Source organism: Mesoplodon densirostris, chromosome 8 (assembly GCF_025265405.1).
Source record: "Mesoplodon densirostris isolate mMesDen1 chromosome 8, mMesDen1 primary haplotype, whole genome shotgun sequence".
Classification (NCBI taxonomy): domain Eukaryota; kingdom Metazoa; phylum Chordata; class Mammalia; order Artiodactyla; family Ziphiidae; genus Mesoplodon; species Mesoplodon densirostris.
The window spans coordinates 97,350,007-97,376,705 of NC_082668.1; the positions used below are offsets into that span (position 1 = coordinate 97,350,007).

A 26,699-nucleotide genomic window follows, 5' to 3' on the forward strand; every position below is an offset into this window, starting at 1 on the left:
ACCACAATTCAAGTGCTGAATAGCTATGTGTGGCTCAGGGCACTCATGTTGGACAACCGAGATTATAGACCATTTCCTTCACCACAGAATGTTTTATTGGGTTATGCTGGTCTATAGAAATGAGAGCACCAAACCGTTACTGCATAATGATATGCCCGGTGTCCATGACAGTGAACCTGATTCTCAGAGAAAGATGTTAGGGAAGAGGAAAATACTTTAGAAATGTTTCTATGAAAAACACTTTAAGCTTTATATTATAGAGTTAAATTTGTGTGGCATTAGGCTATAAGCATCATTAGAATTGGGCCCAGAATCCCCAAAAGTACCGAGTGCCAATGCTCTGCACAAAGAATCTACGAATATCTACTGAGTAGTTCTATTTCTTCATCTACTTATTTCAGAAAAATTACATTAATGTAAGAGAATTCTTCCTGAAGCAAATAAGTTGAACGTCATAAAAATGTAAGCAATAACCTTTGTTAAAATCTCAAGGGCAGTTATGGTTGTACATTTATAAAATTATTCAGTGTACATACAAAGTCCTTTTATATTCCAATATTTATCTGATGCAGAAAGGCTGTAAATAAATGTAATCAAAAGAGATGAATACCAGTGAAATATGTTTGAAGATGAGAAAAGTTTTCAACAGCGATATAAGCCTTAAAAGGAGATATCCAAGGTTTTGCTTTTTAGAATGGTTTATAACATAGCCCTTGTAAATCATAAGTTAATAGATTTACTGAGGAGTAAATCACAAGTCAGTCTCAACTTATGGTTCACTTTCTTCGAGCAACACTAGGAAATAGCTTTCAGAAGTGAAGAACCTGACAATGAATGCTCAGTATTACTTCAAAGCACTATAAAATGCTCAGAAGTTTCAGAAGTTACTTTGCAGAGGATGACAAACACTTAACTACCTAAGAATCTTCAGCCTTGCCCGACAGGATGGTGCTGTCAAACTCAAGGTGCATGGACAAAGATGGAGGCAGTTTCATTTTTTAAATTGACTTTGAAAGTCTTAATGATATATGTACATTTCATGGAAATATGAGCCTTAGTATAATGGTCTGTTCTCTTTAGACAGATGGAGCTCGATTTATGTTCTACATGATTGTGTCCCGGAATTTCAGACTTAAGATGTTTGTCATAATATAGTTAATCTATTACTTTTATGAGGGATACTAAGTCTTGGCCTCCTGTATTTGGATAGATGTATGCCAAATTTATGGTGGCGCTGATCTATAAACGACAGATGCTGCCAAAGCAAAAAACTATCATTTTCTTCTACTCAACAGCACAAGGTCCTGTTGCTAGAGACAGAAATGGGGGAAAGAGGCATTTACAAAGACCTTGCTGGCTAATCAGTGGAGTCCTGCAGCAGTCGGTGGAAATGAGAAGTTGTCATTGGGAAACTTGGCCCCATTTGTAACAACACATAAAAACTGTGAAACACACAGGGAAACCCATAAAAATGACAAGGCGAGGGTCTCCATTTGTATCTTTGGCAGAAAGCCTCTTTGACAAAATTGAAAAATGTACTTCATAACATAACAGGATGACCATAAAAAGTTGAACTGCAGCCTTTCCAGGCAAATCATACTGATGTACTAGTTGATACTGCTCTGGTTCACACCTGAGGAACTGCCGCCATGCAAAAGCACATTATGCTGAAAACTAAAATGAGTTTTGAGGCATCCTCACTTCTTTCCTTCCTTCTTAAGTCTTTTCTGATACTGTCATCTCTGGCTCCATGGTATAGTCATGTGTGTGGGATAGAGAAAACAATGTCCCTGTGCCCAGTGGAAATCGTTTAGATGGGATGATTCAAAATGCTACCGAAAATGCGGACAGCATTCAGGCTAATCCACTGGACCCTTTAGGAGGCAGTTCAAGGCTCTGCTCTATTGGTGATGCCCTTGCCCACTGCTGACCTCCATCTCAGTGAGTGTGTTTGGCTCTAGTCACATAAAGTCCACAGCTGTCAAGCTGGAGCTTTAAGAACACTTGTCATTTACCTGAAATGAGTGTTTTCATTCAAACTTGGCCTTGAAAAGATCTGTAACTTCTAAAGCTTTGTTCTCTTACAGTTAAATCATGCAGACAACACACTGCACAGAAACTAAGGATTATCAATAAAAACAAAGCCTCAATGACCCTGTCACTGCTATAGCTCCTACTGAAAAATATCAACAGTCAGAAAACAATTTAAAAGTAATATATAGTCCTACTCATTAATTCTTTAAAAAAGTGGGTTAGTGGTTTCTGACTTTTCCCATTGGGATACTATACTTGAATTTACTCTTCTGAGTCAGAGAAGCTTAGAAGTAAGGGGAACAGTGGAATATTCATGGAACAAGAAGCCCTGAGTTCCTGCTCTGACTCTACTGGGATATGAGTGTGCAAGCCATTTAGAGCCTCACACAAGCCAGTTAATCTTTCTAAGACTCAGGTTCTTCACTGTTACCACATTTTTTTGGGAGCAGCTTGAAGGTGGAGACTATATATTATTTTTCTTTTGGAATCTCTTGAGGGCAAGAACATGTCTTCCTGTTCATTGTTGCACGCTTGAAATGGCCAATGTTACAGATGTACTATACTACTTAGTATAGATAATACATATTTGTTAAGTGAACAAATGGATATAGAGTTTGTTGTGTGCATATGTGAAAGAGGGATACTAATATCGGCCTTACCAGTCACAGGGTTGATGAGCGGGTCATACGAAAACATTTATGTGACTGGATTTTATCAACTGAACAAATTCAAGGTGTTCCTATTGTTATATTTTAAGCAGAATATGCTGGTTCCATCATCTTTGCTCTTAATGGCATTTATAAATATATCTATAGCATTTTGAATCATTCCACCTTCTTTCGTCTTTTTAGACAGCAACTGATTAAAAGCTGTTTAGCTCTAAATGGCTTTATATACTTTGAGCTACAAATGTATTTTCCCCATCTTGATATCTAATTAATTAAAAAAAATCTGGTGCCAAAGACTAGACATATGGATGATTAGGTCGACTATCACAAAATTTTACCGTTAGGTTGATTATCAAAATATTTTATTATTTTCAAGAAATAAGGTCTTCCAAAGGCTCTGTTTTTGTTGTTGTTTTTTTTGTTTGTTTGTTTTTGAGCTTCTTATGAGTGGTTAAGTGCTGTCACAAAGAGCATTCAACTTGATGTATGGGGCATATTATCACAGAGAAGTGTTGTGTCATATGGCATTATGACACTTGAACTCTAGGGAGAAATTTGGGTACAGTGTCTGGCCAATATGTTCTAGCCATCTTCCTGAAGCTGCCTAATGCTTGCTGTGTCTTGATCCCAATTCTCCCAAAGCACCTTTTTCCTCCTTCCTACCAAGTTTTGAACTCCCACTGATGCATCATTAAAAGCTGGGATAGATCCTAGGAGACCAGAAAGCTATTTCTTTGGATTTTACGTTTAATACTACTCCAACTTCTAAGAAGTGAATAGGACAGCTATCCTGCCTGAAGTAAAACATATTTACTTTTTTTTCAATCATGTGGTCAGAGCTTCTTATAATAAATGAAATTCCTGTTACTGTAGTTTAAACTCATTTTGTTTACTGACTTGAGAGGAAAAAAAAAGGAAAGCTTTCCATGATACCCTAAACTTTTTATATCTGATAGCTCCATTACAGCAAATTTCTTTGTATTGCACAGATCCAGTTACAACATGATCTAAATTATGTCTCCAAATGCATCATAAAAAAGTAGTTGACCCAGTTGCTAAAAAAGGAGGTAAAAAGGCTTTTCTATCAATAGCTCTTGGAAGATTGTTAGGCCACTTCTTAGAATAAATAATCTGTGCTCTCAAGGAGCAAAGCGAGGTCATCTGTGGCTCGCACACTCCTTGTCAGATACTCTGAAATCACACCCTTCCTTGACTGATGTTCAGTGAATCCCAGGATGCTGCACTCCCAGAAGCTCCCTCCCTTAACATCTGGCTGTTTCCTGTTCCTCAGGATTTGCCCTCATTGAACAATACTCTTGCTAAGTTATTGATGCTAAAGAATGAGAATGGAAATTGAATTAGTCAATCCTATGGATGTTGTGAATGCCTGGATTTTGAAATCTGGTAGCTGAGACATCAAGTTACTAACATATTTACTTTTCACTCAACTATCTCAGAATCACATAGATATTGTTTAAGCCCACTTGATAGGAACACTTCATTCAGAAGAAAAAGACCAGTGCTAGGGAATTTTGGTCTCTTAAGAACTGTCAATCAACCATGACTGTTCACTGTGACTATTACTCTAATTTTTGGCTGACTCCTTAGAGGCAGTGTCGTCTGAAATAAAACACTTCAGTTAATTAAGTACCACATTTCTTCCTCTTCCCTCCCGCTTCCCTCTACATCCCACCTAGACTGTTTATGAAGGACTGGTCTTCGTGTCTCCTAACTTCTAAAATGGCGTTTTAAAGGAAATCAAAACAAGTTACCAAAAAATGTGATGACTCTGACAAAGCTGTGGGAGCTTTTTAAGGATTTAGAAATAGGTGGTTAACAACTGGTTATGTATTAACATTGTTTAGACCAGATTTCCCATCTGGGCAAAACTTCTAATTTTCTAACTTGAAAATTCTACAAAACACGTGTGAAAAAAAAAAAGAAGAAGAAAGAAAAAAAAAAACATGTGAATTCTTGCTTACAAGCTGATGTTCAGTTGAAAGTAACCAAAACATGTATCTATTTAGCAAATATGACCCACTTTGTCTTTAAATAGTGCCATCTTTCAACAGCTTTAGTATTGCTTTTATAGATATAATAGGACAAACTAAATATTTCATTAGTATTAGTATTTAAAATATGGAGAAACAAAAAAGTAATTTGAACGACCTAACCAATGTATTGCCAAATAATGTATACAGATTTGAGTAAGGAAACATGGAAAAATGAGGTAACCCCAAATACAGGTAGTTTGCATTACTTCTAGTCCAAGTCTGGACAGGGACATGGTGATGTCAATACTGTTAGATCATAGGTACTTTGCAGGGTGGATAGGGAAGTGTCAGAGGAAGCAGAGGACACTGGATTAAAGACCATCACATAGCTACTGGGAAAGAGACTCTGTGGTTGAGATTTGTTTTCCTCTCTCCCCACTCTCATCTCCTAGGGTTCTTCTAGATCTCAGTTCTCTTTCCTTGTTTATACCACTGCTGTACTTGACCCTGGTGTGTTTCTATTGCCTGCTAGCCAAACACAATTGTCTGTAAAGTCTCTTTCACTTGAGCATTCACTAGCATTTGAGAGTCAGAATAAAAGTCTTGAGTCACTGAACTTTATTTTAACATGCTCATTGGGCATCTTGTAGATTTAAGGTATGCTGTGATTCTGACCCAGCCCCTTTATTTGGATTTTCTATTTCTATACTGCTCTTTTCTTGGGTCTACTCGCTAATTGTTGACTTTTTTTCTCTTCCTTTCTTCTTCTTCTACACCTTTCCTTCTCCCTTTAATTATCTTCTGTTCTTTCATTGATTCTTCTCTCATTGATCCTTTTCTATTTCCATTTTTAACACTTTTTCCCCTCATTAATTTTAATGTCATCTACTATGCCTAGAGCAAACCCAATCTGCAAATAATAGTAATATAGATTATAATATAACTTAATGGGAGCATTGAGCACATGCAATAGCAATGCAGGAATGCTTACAGTACCTTCTCACTGTGCTATTAGCTCGAGACACAAAATAAGCTGAAAGAATGGAGTGACACTAACCTCCACTGTTTTATCATTTTGCTTATAAGTACTTCTGTCGGTAAAGAGCATAATTCAGGTAATAAAACCTGACAGAGTATTATTTCATAGAGGCAACAATATCCTGCAGAAAATGAAACTAGGCAGGAAGTCAGGAGATGACGACTCCTGTTCTTCCGAACACTGGGTAACCCTGAGCAAATAATGGCCGCAATGTGGACCTCGCCTTGGTTTGCTACTTTATAAACTGGAGATAATATTTGACCCTAATATCTGATAGATCTGGGTTAAAGATTAATTTGCTAATATACATAAAAAGGCTTTGTTCTTTAGAAGGGAAAAGTGCAATGTAATAATTCAGTATTTATTATCTGTTCCTCAGATAACATGATTTGGTGATTCTATCGCACAAAGAACAAAAGGCTTTATCACCAAATCTGGGTCAGCTCACTCATTCCAGGCTGCAGAGCCTTGGGAACCAGCCTCTGTGGGACCTCATCAATAGTGGTTACTTCTTACATAGTCTCTCTTTTTTTTTTTTTTTTGCGGTATGCGGGCCTCTCACTGCTGTGGCCTCCCCCGTTGCGGAGCACAGGCTCCGGACGCGCAGGCTCAGCGGCCACGGCTCACGGGCCCAGCCGCTCCGCGGCATATGGGATCCTCCCAGACCGGGGCACGAACCCGCATCCCCTGCATCGGCAGGCGGACTCTCAACCACTTGCGCCACCAGGGAGGCCCTCTCTCTTTATCTAACCAGGCTTTTCTGAATCTTCCTCTTACAAAGGGATTTGTGCTTTTTCGAAGGCCCTGGGCAACCACAGGAAAGCATTCTTAAGTCTCTTCCTCAAATTCTACAGTGACTTGGAAAGCAGAAGAGAATAAGACAAGAAGTGTGTGTCTTTGTGTTTCCAACAACAGAAAGGTCCCTAAAGAGAGAATCAAACATAAGAAAAAGGGATCTATTCTCTTAGTTTCCCTTACTAGGCACTGTTCCTCAGTTAGTCACTGCAACAAGGTGACTTACTCATCTTGGGTCCTGATGGGCAGATGTGAATGTGTGAAAGGCTATTAAACACCCAATTTCATGGCATACCTGCTGGAAAAATAAATTTTTTCTCTTCTCCCTGAATCATTCAGTTTGAACCTACTCAGAAAACCTGCTGATTCACTGGAACTATGAAATACTCTGCTTAAGAGGCACTTCCACTAGTAGCCCATTTCCAATTTATAAAGTTCTTCTGTTAGTCAGTTCATAACCGTGAAAAGTTCCTTTAAAATCTTTGAGTTCATTTGTAACTCTGAGGAGAACTCTATGAATATCTTGAAGAATCAAAATCTCTTATTATTGAACACATTTCCAGATTCACTTAATAATGCCGCTCTCTCAGAAAACTTTACCTTTTTGCCCTTCTACTCCCTGTTACTGGGGTAAGAAAATATGAAAATGTCTGTTAATAAACAAATTTAAGGATTCCTTCACTGAAAAAGTCCATAGCAAAAACCAAATGTAAAATGAATAGAGAGGAATAATAAACTCAGTATTTTAGATCCATTTCTTGATTTTTGTCTAAACACAATGTGACCAAGAAGCCTCCACTTATTTTCATGCATATATACTTATATATATATATATTTACATACACACATATACACTTAAATGTGTATATTTAACAACATGGAATGGTAACCTATCAAATGCTTAGATTCCGTGCAAACACATAACCCTTCCTGTGAAGGGAACATATTAATATTATAAAAACAAATCATGGAGAGTAACATGCAACAGCGGAGAGGAGGAGGATGGGGTGAGGCCAGAGGACCAGGAGGAACACAAAGAATGTAAAGAACAAAAAGTGTCATTGACCTGATTTGTCAGAGTTGTTGCCTGTGATTGGAGTGATGGAGCAGCTGGGATTAGCCTTTGCGCTGTCCTTGGAAGAAACCATTTTGGGTTTATTTTTCGTTGCCTCTAGTGCTTTGACCTTCTTGGCATGTTTACTTCCTTTGTAGTGGGCCTCGGCCTGGCTCTACAAAGGAGAACAAATCAGGCTCATTTTTTTGCTACTTACAAACAGCACAATGGATGATCATGCAGGAAAAAAGTACATTCAATCATAGGCACCACAGACATTTACAGCTCAGCACTCAACTATGTTTTTGGCATTTAATGAATAGTAGACCGGTATCTAAGAGTTTTTTGCATATTGAAACCTTCTATACAACACAGAGGATCTGTGTCTTTCAAAACCAGACATTATACGAGTGGACAACAGGGTCAGGACAAAATTGGGGCGAAGGTGAACTTTGTCATTAGTGCCCTCCCACCACTGCCCATCGGGGTTACTTGTCAAACACTTGGCTGGCAGCAAGCCGCTTTGAGTGTCCTACCCGGGCATGTCCTTCCACAGCCACTCCGTTTAGTTTCCCTTCAGTTACAAATCTGTCTTCCCTGCACCTACGTTCCTCTTGGCTCTGCTCTGAGAGCAAGTGATGTGACAAAGCAACCTGCTAGTGAGTGGAAATGGCACTACCTTTTGGAGTCATCTACACGCGCTTCATGTGTCATTTTGATGATCCCAGTTCTAAGAAGAGACAATATTAGCCACAAAGGAGGTAGGGGCAATGCTTGTTTCTGAGCTCAGATGTGATTCTGAAGTCAAAGCAGTTAGTATTACATTCACTTATACAAAAAGCATAGGTGAAACTGTGACTTCAGTACTAGATCAAAAGAAAGAAAAGCGATCAAGGCAAGTGAATATTACAAATTTTCAAACGACAAAAACAAGTTACAGCAAAACAAGAAAACATTTAGTCAATAAGCTGACATTTGGAAAATTCCCCTCTGCCTAAAGAATAAGGATTTTATCTTTTTGGCATCTAGTGTAATGAACATATTAACAAAAATCTAAGTATACTTGCTTCAATTTCATTTTTAATAGACCCTGAAAATATAAACAAACTAAAACATATATGTAAAAAACAAACTAAGACATATATTATATGGTAATTAGCATAGTTATAAAGGTGAAGAGGATGATAAACCTGTCATATAAAATGAGTTTCTGTTAGAGGATTTCTAAAATAATAATAACTTTTATTCTACATCAGTTTTCCGTATATACACCTGTATGTGTTTGAAGATGATTATACTGATATTTTCATCCATTTTCCTCAACAAGTAGAATACAGGTGGTATGTATGTGTGCATGTGTGCATGTAGGTAGGTAGGTAGGTAGGAGTGGCAATGGACAAAAGGAGCCAGGTTTTAATTCTACATTTCAATTAAAGAAGTGATTTTCCTAGCACATAACTCCAATCACCCAAGGTCAACAGACTTTTTTTTTTTTTTTTTTTTTGTGGTATGTGGGCCTCTCACCGTTGTGGCCTCTCCCGTTACGAGCACAGGCTCCGGACGCGCAGGCTTAGCGGCCATAGCTCACGGGCCTAGCCACTCTGCAGCACGTGGGATCTTCCCGGATGGGGCATGAACCCGTGTCCCCTGCATCGGCAGGCGGACTCTCAACCACTGCACCACCAGGGAAGCCCAACAGACTTTTATTGACTGTACACAGTCCCTAACTTCCTGAATATCTTTTCGTAAATATTGTTTTAGACCACCATCGACTTATCACGGCTCTTGGTTCCTTTGCTCAGGGACTTCTCATGCTGTTCTCTGTCAAGTTGAAACACAAACCCAATCCCAAGAGAGGAGAAAAGTGTAACATTATTTTGAGTCTTATCACCCTCTGAGAATGGTTAAAGCCAGCAAATATAGTTGGGTAGATATAAGTTAAGAAAATATACAAATAAAAATTTTAAAATTGATAACATGAAGAAATAATAATAATGGCTGATATTACTGAGCCTCTGACAAGAACAGCTCGAAATGTAATACATGTTTCTCTCATGTAAGCTTCACAGTGCCCTGCAAGGCAGGTACAGATAGAAAACTGGGCACAAGAAGCTAAACAACTCATCCAAGGCCACACACGTAGGTGGAGAAGCCATTATGGGGATCTGAAATGCTTACGTGTATACTCCTATTTAACTATATACCCTCACGTTAGACATATACATACTCACACTAAGGAAACAGTATAATTTTATGAGAAGTAAAACATTACACAAAAATTATACACAAAGAAAGCACACTGCTTTTCATGACTCCGAGAAGGATTATATTTTAACAGAAGTTTCTGTGAGTAGGGAATATCTTCTTAATTCATAGGAAATATACCAGTAGAGTACATTAGGCTTGATCCTTCTGTTGAGAAGCTAAGAAAGGCGCACTTCTTAGGTATGTAATAATTTCTACAAGATATCAGGAGACCTAATAATTCATCTTTCCAAGTATACTAAACAGTGAGATGTTACTTTAGTGCGCTTTGGCTAAATAAACGTATAGTTCTCTAAATAAAACCTCCTAGCACAAGATAAGCAGAGTGTCATTTGCTCATTACTATTTCCTGGCATCACTGCAGAAAGTTAACAGTATCAATTAGCACTTGGGCTAAAGAGCCAGCTGAGTGACACTCACTGGATGCCAAGTTGGAAGGAGCTCTCCAGAGCCATGATTCACTTTCCTTTTAAGTTCTGAGGCATGGAGAAAAGCGAAACAAGGCTTCTTAGCCTCTACTGACTACTGTTTGGGAAAGATTTGGAATTAAGACAGTGGCAGACACCACGCATTCACACTTGGCATCTTTCCAATTACCCTGTGGTATTCTTGGTAGTAGCACTATGCTGTCCTCAGTACTGTATCTGAGGTGTCAACAGCTTCTAAATCCTGGGCAAATCTTCAAGTGAAACAGAGACACTGTTAGAATAGTAACACGATTAACCTGCCTTCGTTATCTGGGAATCTCCTTAATTGAGGAATGAAAGAAACAAGGACAAGAGCCAGAAAACCCATGAACGAGGCAACACAATCAAGCCCAATCAACGATGGTTCTTGTATCACTTCTGAGAGACTTGGTTAACCAAACAGACTTATAATATTTTACACCTCCGTGACTAGTCAGCAGACACCTATCTGTCTGGCTCTAATGGCCTGCTTTCTGATTTCCTCCCCAAAGTGCTGCTATACACCCCAAACTGGCAGTGATCAAAGAAACCCCTTGCCAAGAATTGCCAGAATTAGAGAGCTGCCCAAACCACCATACTGACCTCCACACGGGAATTCATTAGTATTTAAGTTTTTCTTTCAGAGGTCACTCCAGTAGCTACCTGACCAGCCACTGGTAGAGGAATAGCTTTGACAGGAAATGACAGCTTGGAATTTTCTCTTCCATTCATCTCCATCTTTGTTACTAAAGCCCCTCACTTTCCAAAATCCTCTACATCTTTCAGGACACTACTGGTCCAAATAAAAAAGATAAATAATGAGATAATGTATTGCTTTACAAATAAAAATGCAATAATGAGCAATTCTATAATTCACTGAGCTCCCATTTCTGTTTTTTACCTTATTTCTATTTTGGACTTCAGAGAGGTGGATAGGATCTTGAAACAAGATGTTAAACTGTGTTTACTTTGTATAGAAAGAACAGTCCAAACCCAAACTGGCAAGTGGCTGGGATAGAGTAATGTCACTGGAGAAAGTTCTCAGTATTTATTTACCAATGGACCCCATCTTTTTGCATCTTAAAAAGTAATTGGAACTGTTCCCTTAATTACAGAAAGTGTATCATTAAAACTATTGGCATCTGTTTTTTTTGAGATGTTAGATTTCAATGTGTTAAGCAGTGTTAGATGGGAAAGAGCAGAGGTCAGTTACTTTTCAGATAAAAAGTATATACTCTATATACTAAAATGCCAAATAAAACAGATGTCAAACGAACTACCATAAAACAGGCTAAACTAACAAGGGGGAAACCTGATTATTTATTCCACAAAGAATTATTTAGCACCTGCCATGTGCTAGACATTGTGAAAGATTAAAAACAAAGACCCCTACTCAGAAGAACGGTAGTTGGAAGAAAAGATGGACATGCAAATAACTATAACCCAAAGCAGAGAGTAAAACTGTAAAATGGAAGGTAAACTGATACAAAGAAGTATGGGAGTCAGAGGAGAGGTAAATTTCTGCAGATTGGAGGGGGATCCTGGAAGCTTCATGGAAAAGGAACATCAGAGCTGAGCCCTGCTTCGGGGCAGGGTGCTGAAGGGTCAGTGTGCAGGGGGAGGCATTTCAGGTAGAGGGACCCGCATGTGCCGAGGCAGTGAAATCCTATGAATTATGCAGTGTTTCCTGGGCACATCTGCTTTTCAGTATCACTAGAACACAGACATATAAAAGGAACAATAGGGAAAGGCTGCTGCATCATGCTACCTCAAACATTATTGTCCCGTGTAAAATAGAAAACATATCATAGTGTTCTACAAATGTTCTACTTGTAGGCGTCTTTTCTATAGATGGTTATAAGAAAGATGTTGCTTTTACATCACAGATTTTATCCTCTGCTCCAAACTATAATCCTATAGTTAAAGAACAACTAAATTATTTATATAGAAGCTTTAATCATTTGAGATCAAAGCATGGCACTTAAAATACCACAGTCCAACATACTAGAAACAAACTAGAGATTACTGAGTAATAGCTAAATAATTACTTGAATCTTTGCTTTAACATAAGGCTACATTCAACTCTTCAAGTGCTTTTTGCATATGTTTGTCGCAGTGATAAGATCACACACTCTCAGAGACAAAGCTACAACATAAACATAAGATGCACCCAAGAGAAAGGCTTACTTAATCCAAAGATAAGTCTTTCTGCTGATATTTGCAATGTTAAGGCCTGCAATATCAGTAAGGACATACTACTGGCTTTGATATCACTTCGTTCAATCCTCATCTACTGGGATCTGTTGAAAACAAAGTCCAGACAAAATTATAACCATTAGGAGATTTTCAGTTCAAAAAGACACAATGTCTTTGCTAATTTATAATTTACAGCTAAGTGAAACACTCCAGGTTGCTATGGCCTGTCCAGGGTTGACACACTGTACAACTGTGTGCGGGGGAGCACCACTCACATATGGTTTAATGTGAATGGTGTCTTCTGGATTCCTTCAAGGCCAGAGTTCTGGCCATGGCATTTCATATTTACTGGCTTTGGAATATGTATGTATAAAACCCATCAACTCCAAATCTTTCTATATTACTAAAGAGAAAAGTGGTGACTCCAGGAAGAAAATAAGTATACTCTAGACTCTGATTCTCTTTGGGCCCAATTCAGAGTCTATCAAATATCATGACACAGAAGTAGAGTGCTTGGGTTGTAGCTGCTTTAAAATGCCCCTATGTGAATACATGAGCGTTACACATATATGTGTTCATGATATCAAAAATTTTCCATGTAGGCAAATTAAGTCATTTCTTAAAATGCTACTATTTCTGATGGGCCTCAAGTTAGTTTTTCAAATGCATTTTATTAGTCAGCTAAGAGTCTTGATGCTCATGCTTCTGGTGCATGATTCATTGGAATTACTTTACACATTGAAACATGGCGAAGCTATAAATGGACGTAACAGCTATAACAGAATTTACATGATGAATTAAAAAAATACGGCAGTTTGAGTTTAAAAACCACCTGGAAGAGAGCAAAAAGTGGCTTTAAAAAAATGCTTTAGCTTTGTGACCACCTAGAGGGGTGGGATAGGGAGGGTGGGAGGGAGGGAGACGCAAGAGGGAAGAGATATGGGGATATATGTATATGTATAACTGATTCACTTTGTTATGAAGCAGAAACTAACACACCATTGTAAAGCAATTATACTCCAATAAAGATGTTAAAAAAAAGTTTTAATCTTTTAAATAAAATTGTTTCTTGTAAAGTTCCAAGTGAACAAATTTTGCCTCATTTTCCCAGTGAGTTTTATATTTCGATTATTTGAGTGTGGATTATTATTATTATTTTATTATTTTTGTGTGTGTGTGGTACGCGGGACTCTCACTGTTGTGGCCTCTCCCGTTGCGAAGCACAGGCTCCGGACGTGCAGGCCCAGCAGCCATGGCTCACGGGCCTAGCCGCTCCGCGGCATGTGGGATCTTCCCGGACCGGGGCACGAACCCACGTCCCCTGCATGGGCAGGTGGACTCTCAACCACAGCGCCACCAGGGAAGCCCTGAGTGTGGATTATTAAATTTTAGATTATTCCCAGCAATCTAAGGTTCTGCCTCTGGATATCCAACTATACCCTGTATTCCCAGTTTACAGCTGAGTAGAATGGGAAATAAAAGAGACAGTTATTTGAGCTTGACTATATCAACTGTGATCTGAACCCCAAATCCTTTCATATGTTGAATTCTGTTCTTTCCTCCTGTTACCTCCTTTTTTTTTTCAAATTAGGTCATAATTTAAAATTATCTCCTTTTAAAAATCATATATATGTGTCAAGGTAAAGTTCATCTCAGAAAATTAATTTTTTAATTCTATTCATGAATACTGTAAATTATAGAGACTGTATTTTGAAAAAGATTTTTCCCCCATCAACCTAATGGAAGTAGGTTTATGTGAATTTTTTTCAATGTAGATAATGGATAATAAAACGAGTCTTATTTAATGTCATAATTTCTTTAACATCATCACAATTTAGTTAAGAATTCAGCAAAAAAAGTATCTTGAGATGCTTACCCTAAGAAAATAAGACTGCTTACTTCTCTATTGCATTTACATTACAGCTTTTGAAAGGTATATTTACTTTGTCTTCTGGGCTGGGGGTCAATATCTGAGTCAATTTAATGATAAGGTGTGTGAAAACTCCTAGTAGGTGCACTAGAGTTTAACTGAGGCAAGATGAATTAAATGAACCCTGGCAAAATATGCCCTCTCTTCCAAACTGTAGGGGGAGCAAATCATGAACTTCACCCAGAATGTACTGATAAACCATATCCTCTAAGTTATTACCCTCAAATGGGAACATTAGTGTCCTGTACACTAACATAATCTTGAATATGTAATAATGGGAACATTTATAAGTTATGAAAATATCTAATTTTCTCAAAGAATTATGCATATGGGACCTAACGTGTTAGAACTTCTAAATCTTAAGAACTTTTATGAAACACATGGATATCATCTTTTATTTTTATAATACATAATAAAACATTAAGGCTTTGTTAATAATTACTTAATATTCTTGAGTCACTTATTTTATGATTTTCCCAGAAGTATTCAAAATTATCCACCTCTCTCAAATTAATTTCAAATTTTATATTAAACTGGGACATTTTAGTTAATAATTCTCCATTACCTTGAAATATAAGGAAGAGTTTATAGTGATTTCAGAGTTACATCCCAAGTTCCTAAAGTGTTTGAGAGTGCTGCTATCTTTCAGTGGGGAAGTGGATTGGCATAGTGTGAAGAGCGATTTTTTGTTACTCAGTGATAAGTAATGTAATATAATTCAAGTCTCTGCATTAATGCTGTGACTCTACAGCTAACTAATTCAAGTCTTCTGATGGTCTTTTAAATTAGGCTCCCAGGCTTCTACACATTAATTTTTAATCAGTCTAGAAGGTATTACATTTACTTCCATTTCCATATTAAAGAAATTTACATAAATGATACAGAATAAATCTAAAATTAGAATTTTCATTGTGTCTCCTTATATTTGATATATAATATCCTTACTGTAGACAAGAGTGGCAAAGTAACTTTGAAAGAGTTGAAGAATGGCTTTAGTAATGTTTTATATATGTTTAATATATTATTTATTTAGCATTACTCATTTGAAAATCTCTTTTACAAAATAGATTTTTGTAAAACTCCTACCCCAAAGCACTAAAACAATTTTTAAAACCCAGCAGATATTTTATAATTCAAAATTAGATGAAATATGTAAACGTGAAGATTAATACCATATCCTTTCAAAACATACAAATATAAGTAAGAGAAAATAATAAAACTGTACCTCTTCAGTAGTCACTTAGCTAACCTGAGTCATGTTAAGGCTATCTTTACATTAAAGTACCAGATTAAACTAGAAGTTTCCTTTGCAGATTAGTCTGGTCAACCTTCCTCACATATAAAAAATTGGTCTGCTGGAGGAAAAAATAAAATGAAAATGCCCATAATTTTGATTCACCCATAAATACCAAAATATTTCAATATAATCAGTGAATGCTAAGTGTCCTTTCAGTTTCTGATTCCAAGTAATATTGTTCTAAAAGTTCTACTCACCAATTAGAGTCACAACAAAGTTGTTCATATATGAAAAGATCAATGTGAACTCTGTCTTACTCATCTTTGAGTCTTCTGAAGCACCTATTATATGGTATAGACTCAATAAAAAGTTTTTGAATTATATATATAGGATAGAGTAAGTAAAATCTTCTAAAAATAGGAATTTAATGCTGGGAGTCCATTCATTCTTCCATTCAACAAATATTTATTGAATACCTATTATGATCCAGGCATCATTCCAAGTGTTGTGGGATGCAGGTCTTACATTCTAGTATGGGGACACAGACAATAAAATACAAATTTATATATGTTTTACCGTAGTTAATTGTTAAGCGATACATTTATGAATATGTTAGGTGGTGCTATAAAAAAATAAGGAAAAGTAAGGAGGATAGACAATGATGGGGTGGGTGTCATTTTAGGTATTAAGGAAAGTTTCTGTTGAGGAGGCATTTGCACTGAGACCTGAATTAAGTGAGGGAGTTAACCAGGTAAATACCTGGGAGAAGAGCCTTTAAGGTCCAGGGAACTGCAAATGGCTATTCTAAGGATTTTGACTTTTATTCTGAGAAGATGGGAAATCCCAGCAGTGTTCTGAACAGAGAAGTAACCTTGTTTGACTTTTGTTTATAAAACGATTGCTCTGGTTACTGTGTGGAGAACAAGCTGTGTGTGTATGGTGGGGCAGTTGCCAATGAGGCAAAGTGGGAAAGGAGGCTGTTACAGTCATCCAGGCAAGAGCTGAAAAGAGTTCAAAATCAAATCCCACTGAAGGATCAGAAAGGCTTTAAAAGATGATTTTCTACTCTATTATAACCAATAGTTATAATATTTGGAATATCTGCAATTTTTGAACTTGAATCAACAATGATTTCTACAGAATTTCATTTCTGTCCAATTAGCTATTACTTTTGTTTCTTTTAAATTTAAATTGTATTTATTTTTTATCCAGGTAATATAATCACATAGTTGAAAAGTATAAAACAAAAGAGCATACATAGTGAAGTCTACCTCTCAGACTTCGCAACTAGTTCTCATCACTTTTTGTGTATCCTACCAGAGATAATTTACATGCCTATCAAGCAAATATATATATATGTATGTGTGTATTTTCCCCTTCTTCCATTTTTAGACAAATGCCTACATACCACATATGTTGTTTTGTATTTTGCTTTTTCTATTCAGCAACAGATCTTAGAGATTTTTAAAAATGAGTAATTAGAAAGTTTTCTAATTTTAAAATGGGTGTGTATATTTATTCCATTATATGAATGAACTGTAATTTATTTCAACTGTATGTTATTGATGGATATATAGGTTGTTTATCAAAGTTGTGCTGCCACCCTTGATGCAAAAATAGACATTAGATGATTCAAATGATTATTTTTCTTCTTTTTTACAATGAAAAATGATTTTTAAAGTGCTTTAATTGAATTAAAGCAGACATTTAAAAATATCCTAATTAGTTTCCATACCCTGATTTGTCATTATGGATATATTATAGTTATATGTTTTCCCAAACATATTTCTGGGAATCAGGCAACAAAATGCGCACATACCCCTGCCTTGGGCTTAATAAAATTGTATGAAAATTTGAGAAAAGAAAGGGCCTTGAGATGGGCCTTCAATAACGGAAAGGATTTCAAAGACAAGAGATATACACTCTCAATAAGGAGAGGACTATAAGAAAGAAGTATATGGCAAAACCAATTTTTGTTTAGGGAAATGTGAATAATCCAGTTTGAGTGAAATGTGGGTGTGTGTGGAGTAGAAATGGAAGAAAAGATTAGAAAGACAAGTGCCTATTATTTAGGCCTTAAATACTAGATAGTGGGAAGACAGTTAACAATAGCATACTTAATTAGGTAGGTAATGAGAAGCCATTGAGGGCTTTTGTTCTAGCACACTCTGATCCAGCTAAGACCTACAAAAAGGAAAAAAAAAAGACAGAGTAACTAGAAGGTTCTCACCACAGCAAGTCAAAGAGTAATGGGGTTCTTAAACACACAGATTTCAAATTTCAGGGGGCTCTATACACCAAAAGCCAGAGCTTTCATAGAAAAGGAGCTATTCCTCCTATTAAGCAAGTCTCTATCTAGATATTCTGTTCCTTTTTGCCTTTCCCAGTGTCTATTACCCTTTCTCTTTTTTACCATTTATACTCAACTCCCCCTTTCCAAATCAAATCCCTATCATTGATGTTTAAACAAGCCTTGATCTCCCCAACCCAAAAGAAACCATCCCTCAAGCTACATTCAACCCTAGCTTTTCACCCTTTCAGCTTCCTTTCACAGATTAATCCGGTCAATTAATTGTATGCACATCTCCAATTTCTCTACTCTAATCTGGTCCACCTCAATCCACTGAAACAGACATCACCAAGACACCAATGCCTTAAGTCCTAAAACCAAGAACATCTTTTATTTCTCATCTTGCTTGACCAATCAGGGGTACGTGACCCTGCTGATCTCTCCCTTCTTCCGGAAGGCACTTTTCCGCAGGCTCTTTCCGAGGTTGATGTTCCCCCACCTACATTTCGGAACCACGTGCAGCCTCATCTTCCCCTGCCCAGGCACTGAATTGTTGACATATTCCAAGACGCAGTTTTAAGCCTTCTTGTCTTCTCACTCCAAACTTTTCCTGTCTACTCTTTGTTCAGTTTCACCCACACAACTTTCCCAGCCACCTCTATACTGATAATTTCCTGGTTTCTACCTCTCTAGTCCAGATCTCTCCCCTGAGCTCCAGACTCATAATATCCACTTGGATATCTCAAAGCACCTTAAACATAAGTTCAAAACCAAACTCCTTGTATCATTTGTCTCTGCTTTGCTGCCAAAATTACCTAGTCTTCCTTCTAGCATTCACTTTCTGCTAATAGCACCACTCTACCTCTATTGTAAGAGCCAAATCTAGGGATTATTCTCATTGTCACACACTACCTCCACCCTCACATTCAATCACTAAGTCCTACAGATTTTACCTCCTAGATATTTCTCTAATCAAGACAATTCTTTATATCTCTACCACAACCATCTTGGTCCAAACTGCCATCATCTTTCACTTGGACTGCTGCAACAGGCTCTTTAGCAATCACCCAAAGGCCTCTCCTGCTCAGTTACAATCCGTTCTCCATGTGGCGGCCAAAGTGATATTTAAAAAATGTAAACCTGAACATATCATTCCTCTGCTTAAAATCCTTGACATCTTTTCACTGCTCTTGGTTTAAAATCTAAAATCATCATATTCAAGACCTATATGTCCTACTCCCTACCTACCCCTAGTTTCATTTGGTAGCAGGCTCTTTGTTTTTTCTTGGAGGAACTGAAAGAAAGTGTGGCTGGAGTATAAGTACAGTGCTAGCCTTTTGTACATGCCTAAAATATAATACTATCTCTTTTCTCTTTTCCTGGTTAATTCCTATTCATCCTTCAGAACACAGCTCAAACATTGCATCCTTAAGAAGCCTTCCATGATCCCCCAGACTAGGCCACCTCCTAAATTTTTGGATTCTTTTCTTTATAGCACTTCTCACAATTTAAAAATTATTAAATTTTATAATAACTTGATTAATGTTTGTCTTCTCCCACTAGACAATAACGTTCATTAAGGCTTGAACCTGTAAGATTTTTGCTCTTCACTTACCTCTAGCACTTAGTACACTGCCTGAAACATCTTGACATTTGATAAATACTGATTACATGCATGAATAAATGAATGGAGAAAGAGTTTTTATTACTTGACAATAGAATTAAAATAAGGGTAGAGGAAGAAAAAATAATTGGAGTTCCCTCTAGAAGTTTCAGGCCCAAATAACAGGGAAAATGGTAAAATGATTAACCAAAATGCAGTTGTGGTGGGGTGAAGAAATTTTGCAGAGGAAAATGAGAATCCAGTTTGGTTATCTATTTAGGCTGCTCATGAGATACACAGTGGAGAGGTTCAACAAACAATTGAAAACACAAGTGATGGCTGAGAAAAAAGGCTGGGGCTGGAGACATCTATTTTGGAACCCCATTATGAGATAATAGGTGAAACCCTGGGGATGAATGAGATTCTTGATGAATTAAGAATAGAGAGGGGAGGGCCTCCCTGGTGGCGCAAGTGGTTGAGAGTCCGCCTGCCGATGCAGGGGATACGGGTTCGTGCCCCGGTCTGGGAGGATCCCATATGCCGCGGAGCAGCTGGGCCTGTGAGCCATGGCCGCTGAGCCTGCGCGTCCGGAGCCTGCGCGTCCGGAGCCTGTGCTCCGCAACGGGGGAGGCCACAGCAGTGAGAGGCCCGCATACCGCAAAAAAAAAAAAAAAGAATAGAGAGGGGAAAACCCATTTTGAGGAAAGAATCTTGAGGAACAGTTATATTCAATAGGTAAGATGAAGAAGAGAAATCAGCAGAGGATACAGAAAAGAGGCCATCAGAAAAGCTGGATATACAGAGTAATAAAACAGAGGTCAAGGGAAGTGAAAATTCCAAAGGAAAAACAATTAAAAATACATACACACAACTATACTTCTTACTGAAGTATAACAGCATCTTAAATGCTAAAATACTTTTTTTGTAATATCAAAACAACCTCATAAAACTGGAAAATAATACGAGGTCTTCGTGTCCTGGAAGAATATTTGATAATGTTGCAGAGAAACCATAGTGGTAGCCATGTCTGTGGAAATAAGGGGCTTATATATAGCTACTACTCCAAGGAAAATTATGAGGAATGCAGAAAAATAGCGAGAACACAGCAACCAGAAAGACTGCAAACACAATGTCAGGTTACAAAAACTGCTCTGAATTCAATAACAAAAATGGTGACAAAGAGTTACCATTTACTGTTTGCTGTGTACCAGGCACTGCACTAAGTACATTACAGACAGCATCTCATTTAATCCTCATAAAAGCATATGAGGCAGGTATTATTATTAGTCCAAGTCTACAGAGACTCTGAAAAGTTAAGTAACTGTCCAATACCACACTGCCAGAAATGGAAGACCCTGGATTCCAACCCAAGATTAAAAGATTAGGCTCTTAATCACTGCACCATCGAAGCAAGTCCCAAGCCCAGGGTCCAAACAGCCTTCACCATGGAAGATCCAAAACAGAATAGACTCTCTCCCTTATCCCCTCTGGTAAAAGATAGTCTTCATTTCCTTAGACAGGATGATCTGGAGGTGAAAAAAGGTCTGGGGAGGTGACTTGTAAAGTCACATAAGTTATAGTTTTCATTGTAGAGAATGGATTCAGTGATTCCCAACCAATCCTTGGGTTGCATAAATTAAAGTTAAAAAAAAAGTCCTCTTTAGGACCATGTATTCAATCAATAAATAAGTGCTAGGCACTGGGGGGACAGTAATGCACAAAGCACATTCAGTCCTTGAGCCAACAATTGTGCATGTGTGTGCGTGCGTGTGTGTGTGTATTAGAAACATACATTAAATAGTTATATAAATAAGGTATCTTTACAAACTGTGATACATTTCATGGAGGAAAATTATTGGGTGTTACAAAGTTTATTCTTGGGTGTGGGGCTAGTTTACACTAGGGAGTCTGGACAAGCTCCTGTGAGGAAGAGACATAAAACGTGAGACCTGCAGGAGGAGTAGAGACTAGACCGAAAGGGAGTGGGGAGAAGTAGCTTGGCAGCTTTATCAAAATAAAAGAAAGCCATTGTGGCTGAAGGCTGGCTAACAATGGAGCGAGTGACAAGAACTGGACTAGAGATGTGCATACTGGTTAGAAACCTGTATTTTGAGGATGGTAAGTGACCAAGAGAGTGAAGATTTTGGTATCAAGAGTGACCATAATCTAATCAGTACCTCCGACTTCCTGCAAATGCCTGACTGACTTCTGCCTATGATGAGAAGCAGTGGACTGAAGCAGGGGTCACCAGTTGGTATGATTTTGGGGTCTCGCTGCTTGATCCATCTCTGTGGAATGAGCAGATTCCTAACAGACCAATTGCTCAGTTATTGGAAAAACAATTCTTATATACAGTGGGTCACTCACCTGTCTATCAAGATAGCCCCAGGTCAGAACACAAAATCAGTGATTTATGGATCATTCAGTCAATTTGATCAGTGCAGATAACTAAATTGGATAAGTCATACCTCAAAACAATGCTTCTTTGGCCTGAAATATAAAATCTAGATACCATGTAAATTAAAACACTTGACTCAAAAGATTTACTGGGAAAATGCTAACAAAGTCGCAGAAAATCATTTGCTTTAAAAAAAGAATGGTATTAGATACTATTAAATGATTATAATTTCAGAGAAACCTCAACAATGTGGACTAATTTGGGTACAGGGCATAATGAAATGGTAAAAAAAAGTTGAAAAAGTAGAACATTTTTGAAGAAATGCTGTTAGCTACCAGAGATTCTTAGGTGATGTGTTAAAATATATAAGAATTATTTTGAATTATATTATCACTTGTATTTTAATCATTGCCCTTAAAGTGCTTACGTAAGCTTGAAAAAGTTGGTTCTGTTTGTATTCTAAATCTCTATGCTTCTTTTTTTTGGGGGGCGGGGTTAATTTATTAGTTTCTGCTTTATAACAAAGTGAATCAGTCATACATATACATCTGTTCCCACATCCCTTCCCTCCTGCGTCTCCCTCCTTCCCACCCTCCCCATCCCACCCCTCCAGGCGGTCACAAAGCACCAAGCTGATTTCCCTGTGCTCTGCGGCTGCTTCCCACTAGCTATCTACCTTACGTTTGGTAGTGTATATATGTCCATGCCTCTCTTTTGCTTTGTCACAGCTTACCCTTCCCCCTCCCCATATCCTCAAGTCCATTCTCAAGTAGGTCTGTGTCTTTATTCCTGTTTTATCCCTAGGTTCTTCATGACATTTTTTTTAAATTCCATATATATGTGTTAGCATACGGTATTTGTCTTTCTCTTTCTGACTTACTTCACTCTGTATGACAGACTCTAGGTCTATCCACCTCATTACAAATAGCTCAGTTTCGTTTCTTTTTATGGCTGAGTAATATTCCATTGTATATATGTGCCACATCTTCTTTATCCATTCATCCGATGATGGACACTTAGGTTCAACCTCCTTTGCAACACTCATTTGCGTTATCTTTGAAGAAAGAATTTGGACCAAACGAAAGTACAATTCAGCCCATACCCTGAATTATCACAAATCCCTAATTAATGTCATCCAAATTAATAAGAATTTACTGCATTTATAAAAATGGAAACTTATGCAAAAGACCATTATTCAATGTCTAGATCTTTAGAAAAACTAGCTTGAAGAGAATGCCTTTCAGATATTCAAATTTTGTATTTTTTAATCTACATCTGCACATTTAGTAATTCTATTCTGGCATTTTACAAATATAGGCATCCATCATTTCCTCAACATTTACAGATGTTAATGAATATCCCCTTTTATAACCATCTGTGTAAATGTACAAATTAAATCTTAAAAAGAGATTGTTGGTATTTTTAGTTTAAAAGTGCATATGGGGCATTTTGTTGGCTTACACCATTTAAATTACGAAACTATAACAAATAACCTAAGTACCCCTTTAATGAGTCTATTCTTTCCCATTCCTCTCAAATGATATAAGAAAAAGCCCAAAATTCATGACATGAACAAATAAATCATCACATAAAAGGACTCCATAGGTGTCTCTCAAATGATATAGAATGTTATTTCTTTCCAGAGCAAAAACCAGGTCACCTCTAGCTCACAGGTCAGAGATAATGAAAGCTACATTTCAGAGAACATGCAGTGGGCATTATTAAAGATAAAAAGGAAACTATTTGGTGATTACAAGTTTAAATCAGCATAACGTATCTCCATACTAAATGTAACGTGTATTTAAAGTAGCACTAGAATTCCTATTAATGGAATAACAAACGTCTGTGGTATACTGAACATGTCCACTTCAGTGGACAGGAAACAAGGGGCTGCACTATGTGTAGATAATTTAAAAACAGTAATAAAACTGACTAAAAATAGGGCTGCTTTTTATTATCATTACAGGCTGGCAATTCTAAGGTTAGAAATAAAATACTCCTCCATGAAAAAAAATTTGTTGGTCTAAGTTTTAAACAATTGTGATTACAGTGAATTTTAATAATATATATGTCAACTTGAAGTTAGCATACCTTTTTTACTTATCTTTTAATTAACTACATGGAAGTTAATATAGAGAACTTGCTATATCATCAAACTCCCAATTCACAATGACTCTGCTACAACTACTCATTCTGAAAGTAAGTTCCTAATGGTTAAGAATCTTTTAAGTTCATTTCAGATGCAGTCAGTTTGCAAACTCGGTGCCCTTCATATTCTAGCATTTCAATAGTTGATTTGAAATAAAGAATGATAGCCCAGTGACTGTAAAGACAAAACAGAACTTGAAATACTTCAATTCTCTCATTTTAGATGACTGATTAGAATTTTTATTTGTGTTTAAACTTTAAGAGTGAGACAGTGCCAACTGTGAGGTGTATTATTCTTGTTTGTTAAATATAAATTTTAGCTTATACATGATGGATTTTACTGACTTTGGTTAATAGCTTTGAAATTGAAATTTATGCTTCTTTTTAGGTTATTCTGCTTTAAAACTAAGGAGTGAAGAAGAAAATATCAGTGGTACAATTTAGTAGGTATATAAATTGTATCTTTTATATAATTTTGATTTTATTAAAATTTACTTGTTACTGTAATGTTATTATTCATTACTGTGATAGAATAATATGTAGGTTTACATTTTTTTCTCATTTACAAATACATTAATGTAATTAAAAAGGATCAATCCTTTCCTTTTTGTACTGTAATATTAGGGGTATAGCAATATATTAAAACTTTAATAAAGTCTCTGAATTTCTTTCTTGGCTTTTCTTACTATTCATGTAATTTCATAATTATTTCTGAAAATGACTTTGTCCTATAGAGGGGATGTTAAAAATGATCTGCTCTTGGTGTCAGAAATGTTAGGTATGCCACCGATAAGAGCTGAAATACACTTCTATCTGAAGGAAATTCAAATTAATAAAAGTTGAATCATATTCTCAGCCCCCAAAAGTCAGAAACTAAACAGAGTGGAGAATTCTTGGGAGCTCCTGTTCACCAGATCTGTTTCCTGAGTAGTGAATACCACATTTGTTCTCCATGTGCCCTAGAAGACAGAATTAAAGTGAGGGGGGAAAAAGAACAAGGTTTCTTTTTTCTTTCTTTCTTTTTTTTTTTTAAATAAAGATTTAGGTAAGATGAAATACTACAAATGATTAAATCCTGGGATGTTGCCAAAGGAAGCTGTGGAACATTTCACTCTGAGGGAATGGAAGATTCAGTCATCTCGGCCATCCTCCTAAGTGATCCTGGTTTCAGGTATGCAGACAGACAAAATTTTGCATAATTTTACGCAGTTCATGGACCCCCTGCAGCCTATCCATAGACCACAACCTCAAGAAGCTCTGTTTGTTTCAGCTCTAGCACTTAATAATTCTTTAATTCTCTCGCCATCAAATGCTGACCATCTCTCAAGCCTTTCACAGTTTTACTTCTTTCTTGAACCTCTGTACAAATACAGAGATAATATATGTGGAGAGTATCTAATATAGAGCCTGGCAGAAGAACAGGCGTCTGTCAAATGCTAGCTTTCTGCTCATGATAATTCTAGCCCATGTGCCGTCTAAATTTCCTAAATTTATATTACCCTACAGCAGGGTAGGGTAATATAAGTAATAACAGTAATACTGTTCTTCACATCACACAGTTGAGCAATGTTTCTAAGTGTATTAGTTTTTTTCCCCTAGCTAGATAATCAGGTCTATGAGGGTAAGGAACCTGTCTTATATTTCCTGAGTCTTCCTTTCTAGGCAGGAACTATTTTAACACTCTTTTCCTGTCCCTGGCTAAGCTGACAGCTTCTTTACTCCCCTTGAAGAACTCACATTGATCAGCAACACTATTTTTCCAACAAAGTTTCCCAGCTTGAAATCTTAGAAATTGGCTAAAGCAGTACTTCTTCATATGCTGTCCTCTCCCCCATGACAAGCCATGCCTCATAAAGTGCCTTTTGGCCAGTCAGGCCCTCCCGCTCCCCCCAAAAACCCCGAAACTGATCTTTATGCTGACCGACCATATCTAAAGTTCTCTGGCCTCCAGGGCAAATGCTGTCACTTTATTCAAAAAGCTGCTTGAGAGATGAAAGTAGTTAAAAGTTATCTCTTTTGCAAGATGTTCTAACTGTATTAAATCAGTCTCTTGCTTGAAAACAATGGAGTAGGCACGATTACCTCTTGTTGCATCCAGCTTTTTTGTTTTGTTTTTGTCTTACATAAGTAATACTTTTTTTCTTGTTGTAAAGGTTGTGAAAATTATAGCCAATTGCCCACTCAAGCATACAAAATAAAAGATAAGTTATGGGAAACCAAACATGTACTAAATAAAGTCTGAATACAAACTTTAAACCAGGAACTAATCATTCAGGAAACCTACAGGTGTTCAGCCTAGAAATTCTACCTGATTTCTAATTGTATGTTGCATAAATTTTTAGCTGAGGAATCCAAACCACAAAAATTGAGTGAAACATGATCTTTTGTTAAGGATTCCACACCCAGTCTTAACTAGAGAAACCCATACCAAACAAAAAGGAAAAATACACAAGACTTCGACAGTCCTCCCCAACCCCAAAGTGGGAAGATGACAAAAATCACAACAAAATGACCTGAAAATCCTTTCAGGAATCTTTTACTTTTGTCTAAAAGAGTTACTAACAAAGGAAAAAAAGACCTCCCATAATATTTTTAAAAAGGT

The 26,699-nt window shown here is 37.1% G+C and overlaps 1 protein-coding gene across 1 annotated transcript in view; it reads right to left on the reverse strand.

The window, feature by feature from the left end:
• Positions 1-26,699, reverse strand: part of ZNF385B (zinc finger protein 385B) — a 327,360-nt gene that overhangs the window by 24,813 nt on the left and 275,848 nt on the right. Inside the window, exon 6 of the mRNA XM_060106809.1 lies at positions 7,597-7,759. Within this exon, the coding sequence (XP_059962792.1) occupies positions 7,597-7,759 (163 nt within the window). The remainder of the gene's footprint in view (positions 1-7,596; positions 7,760-26,699) is intronic.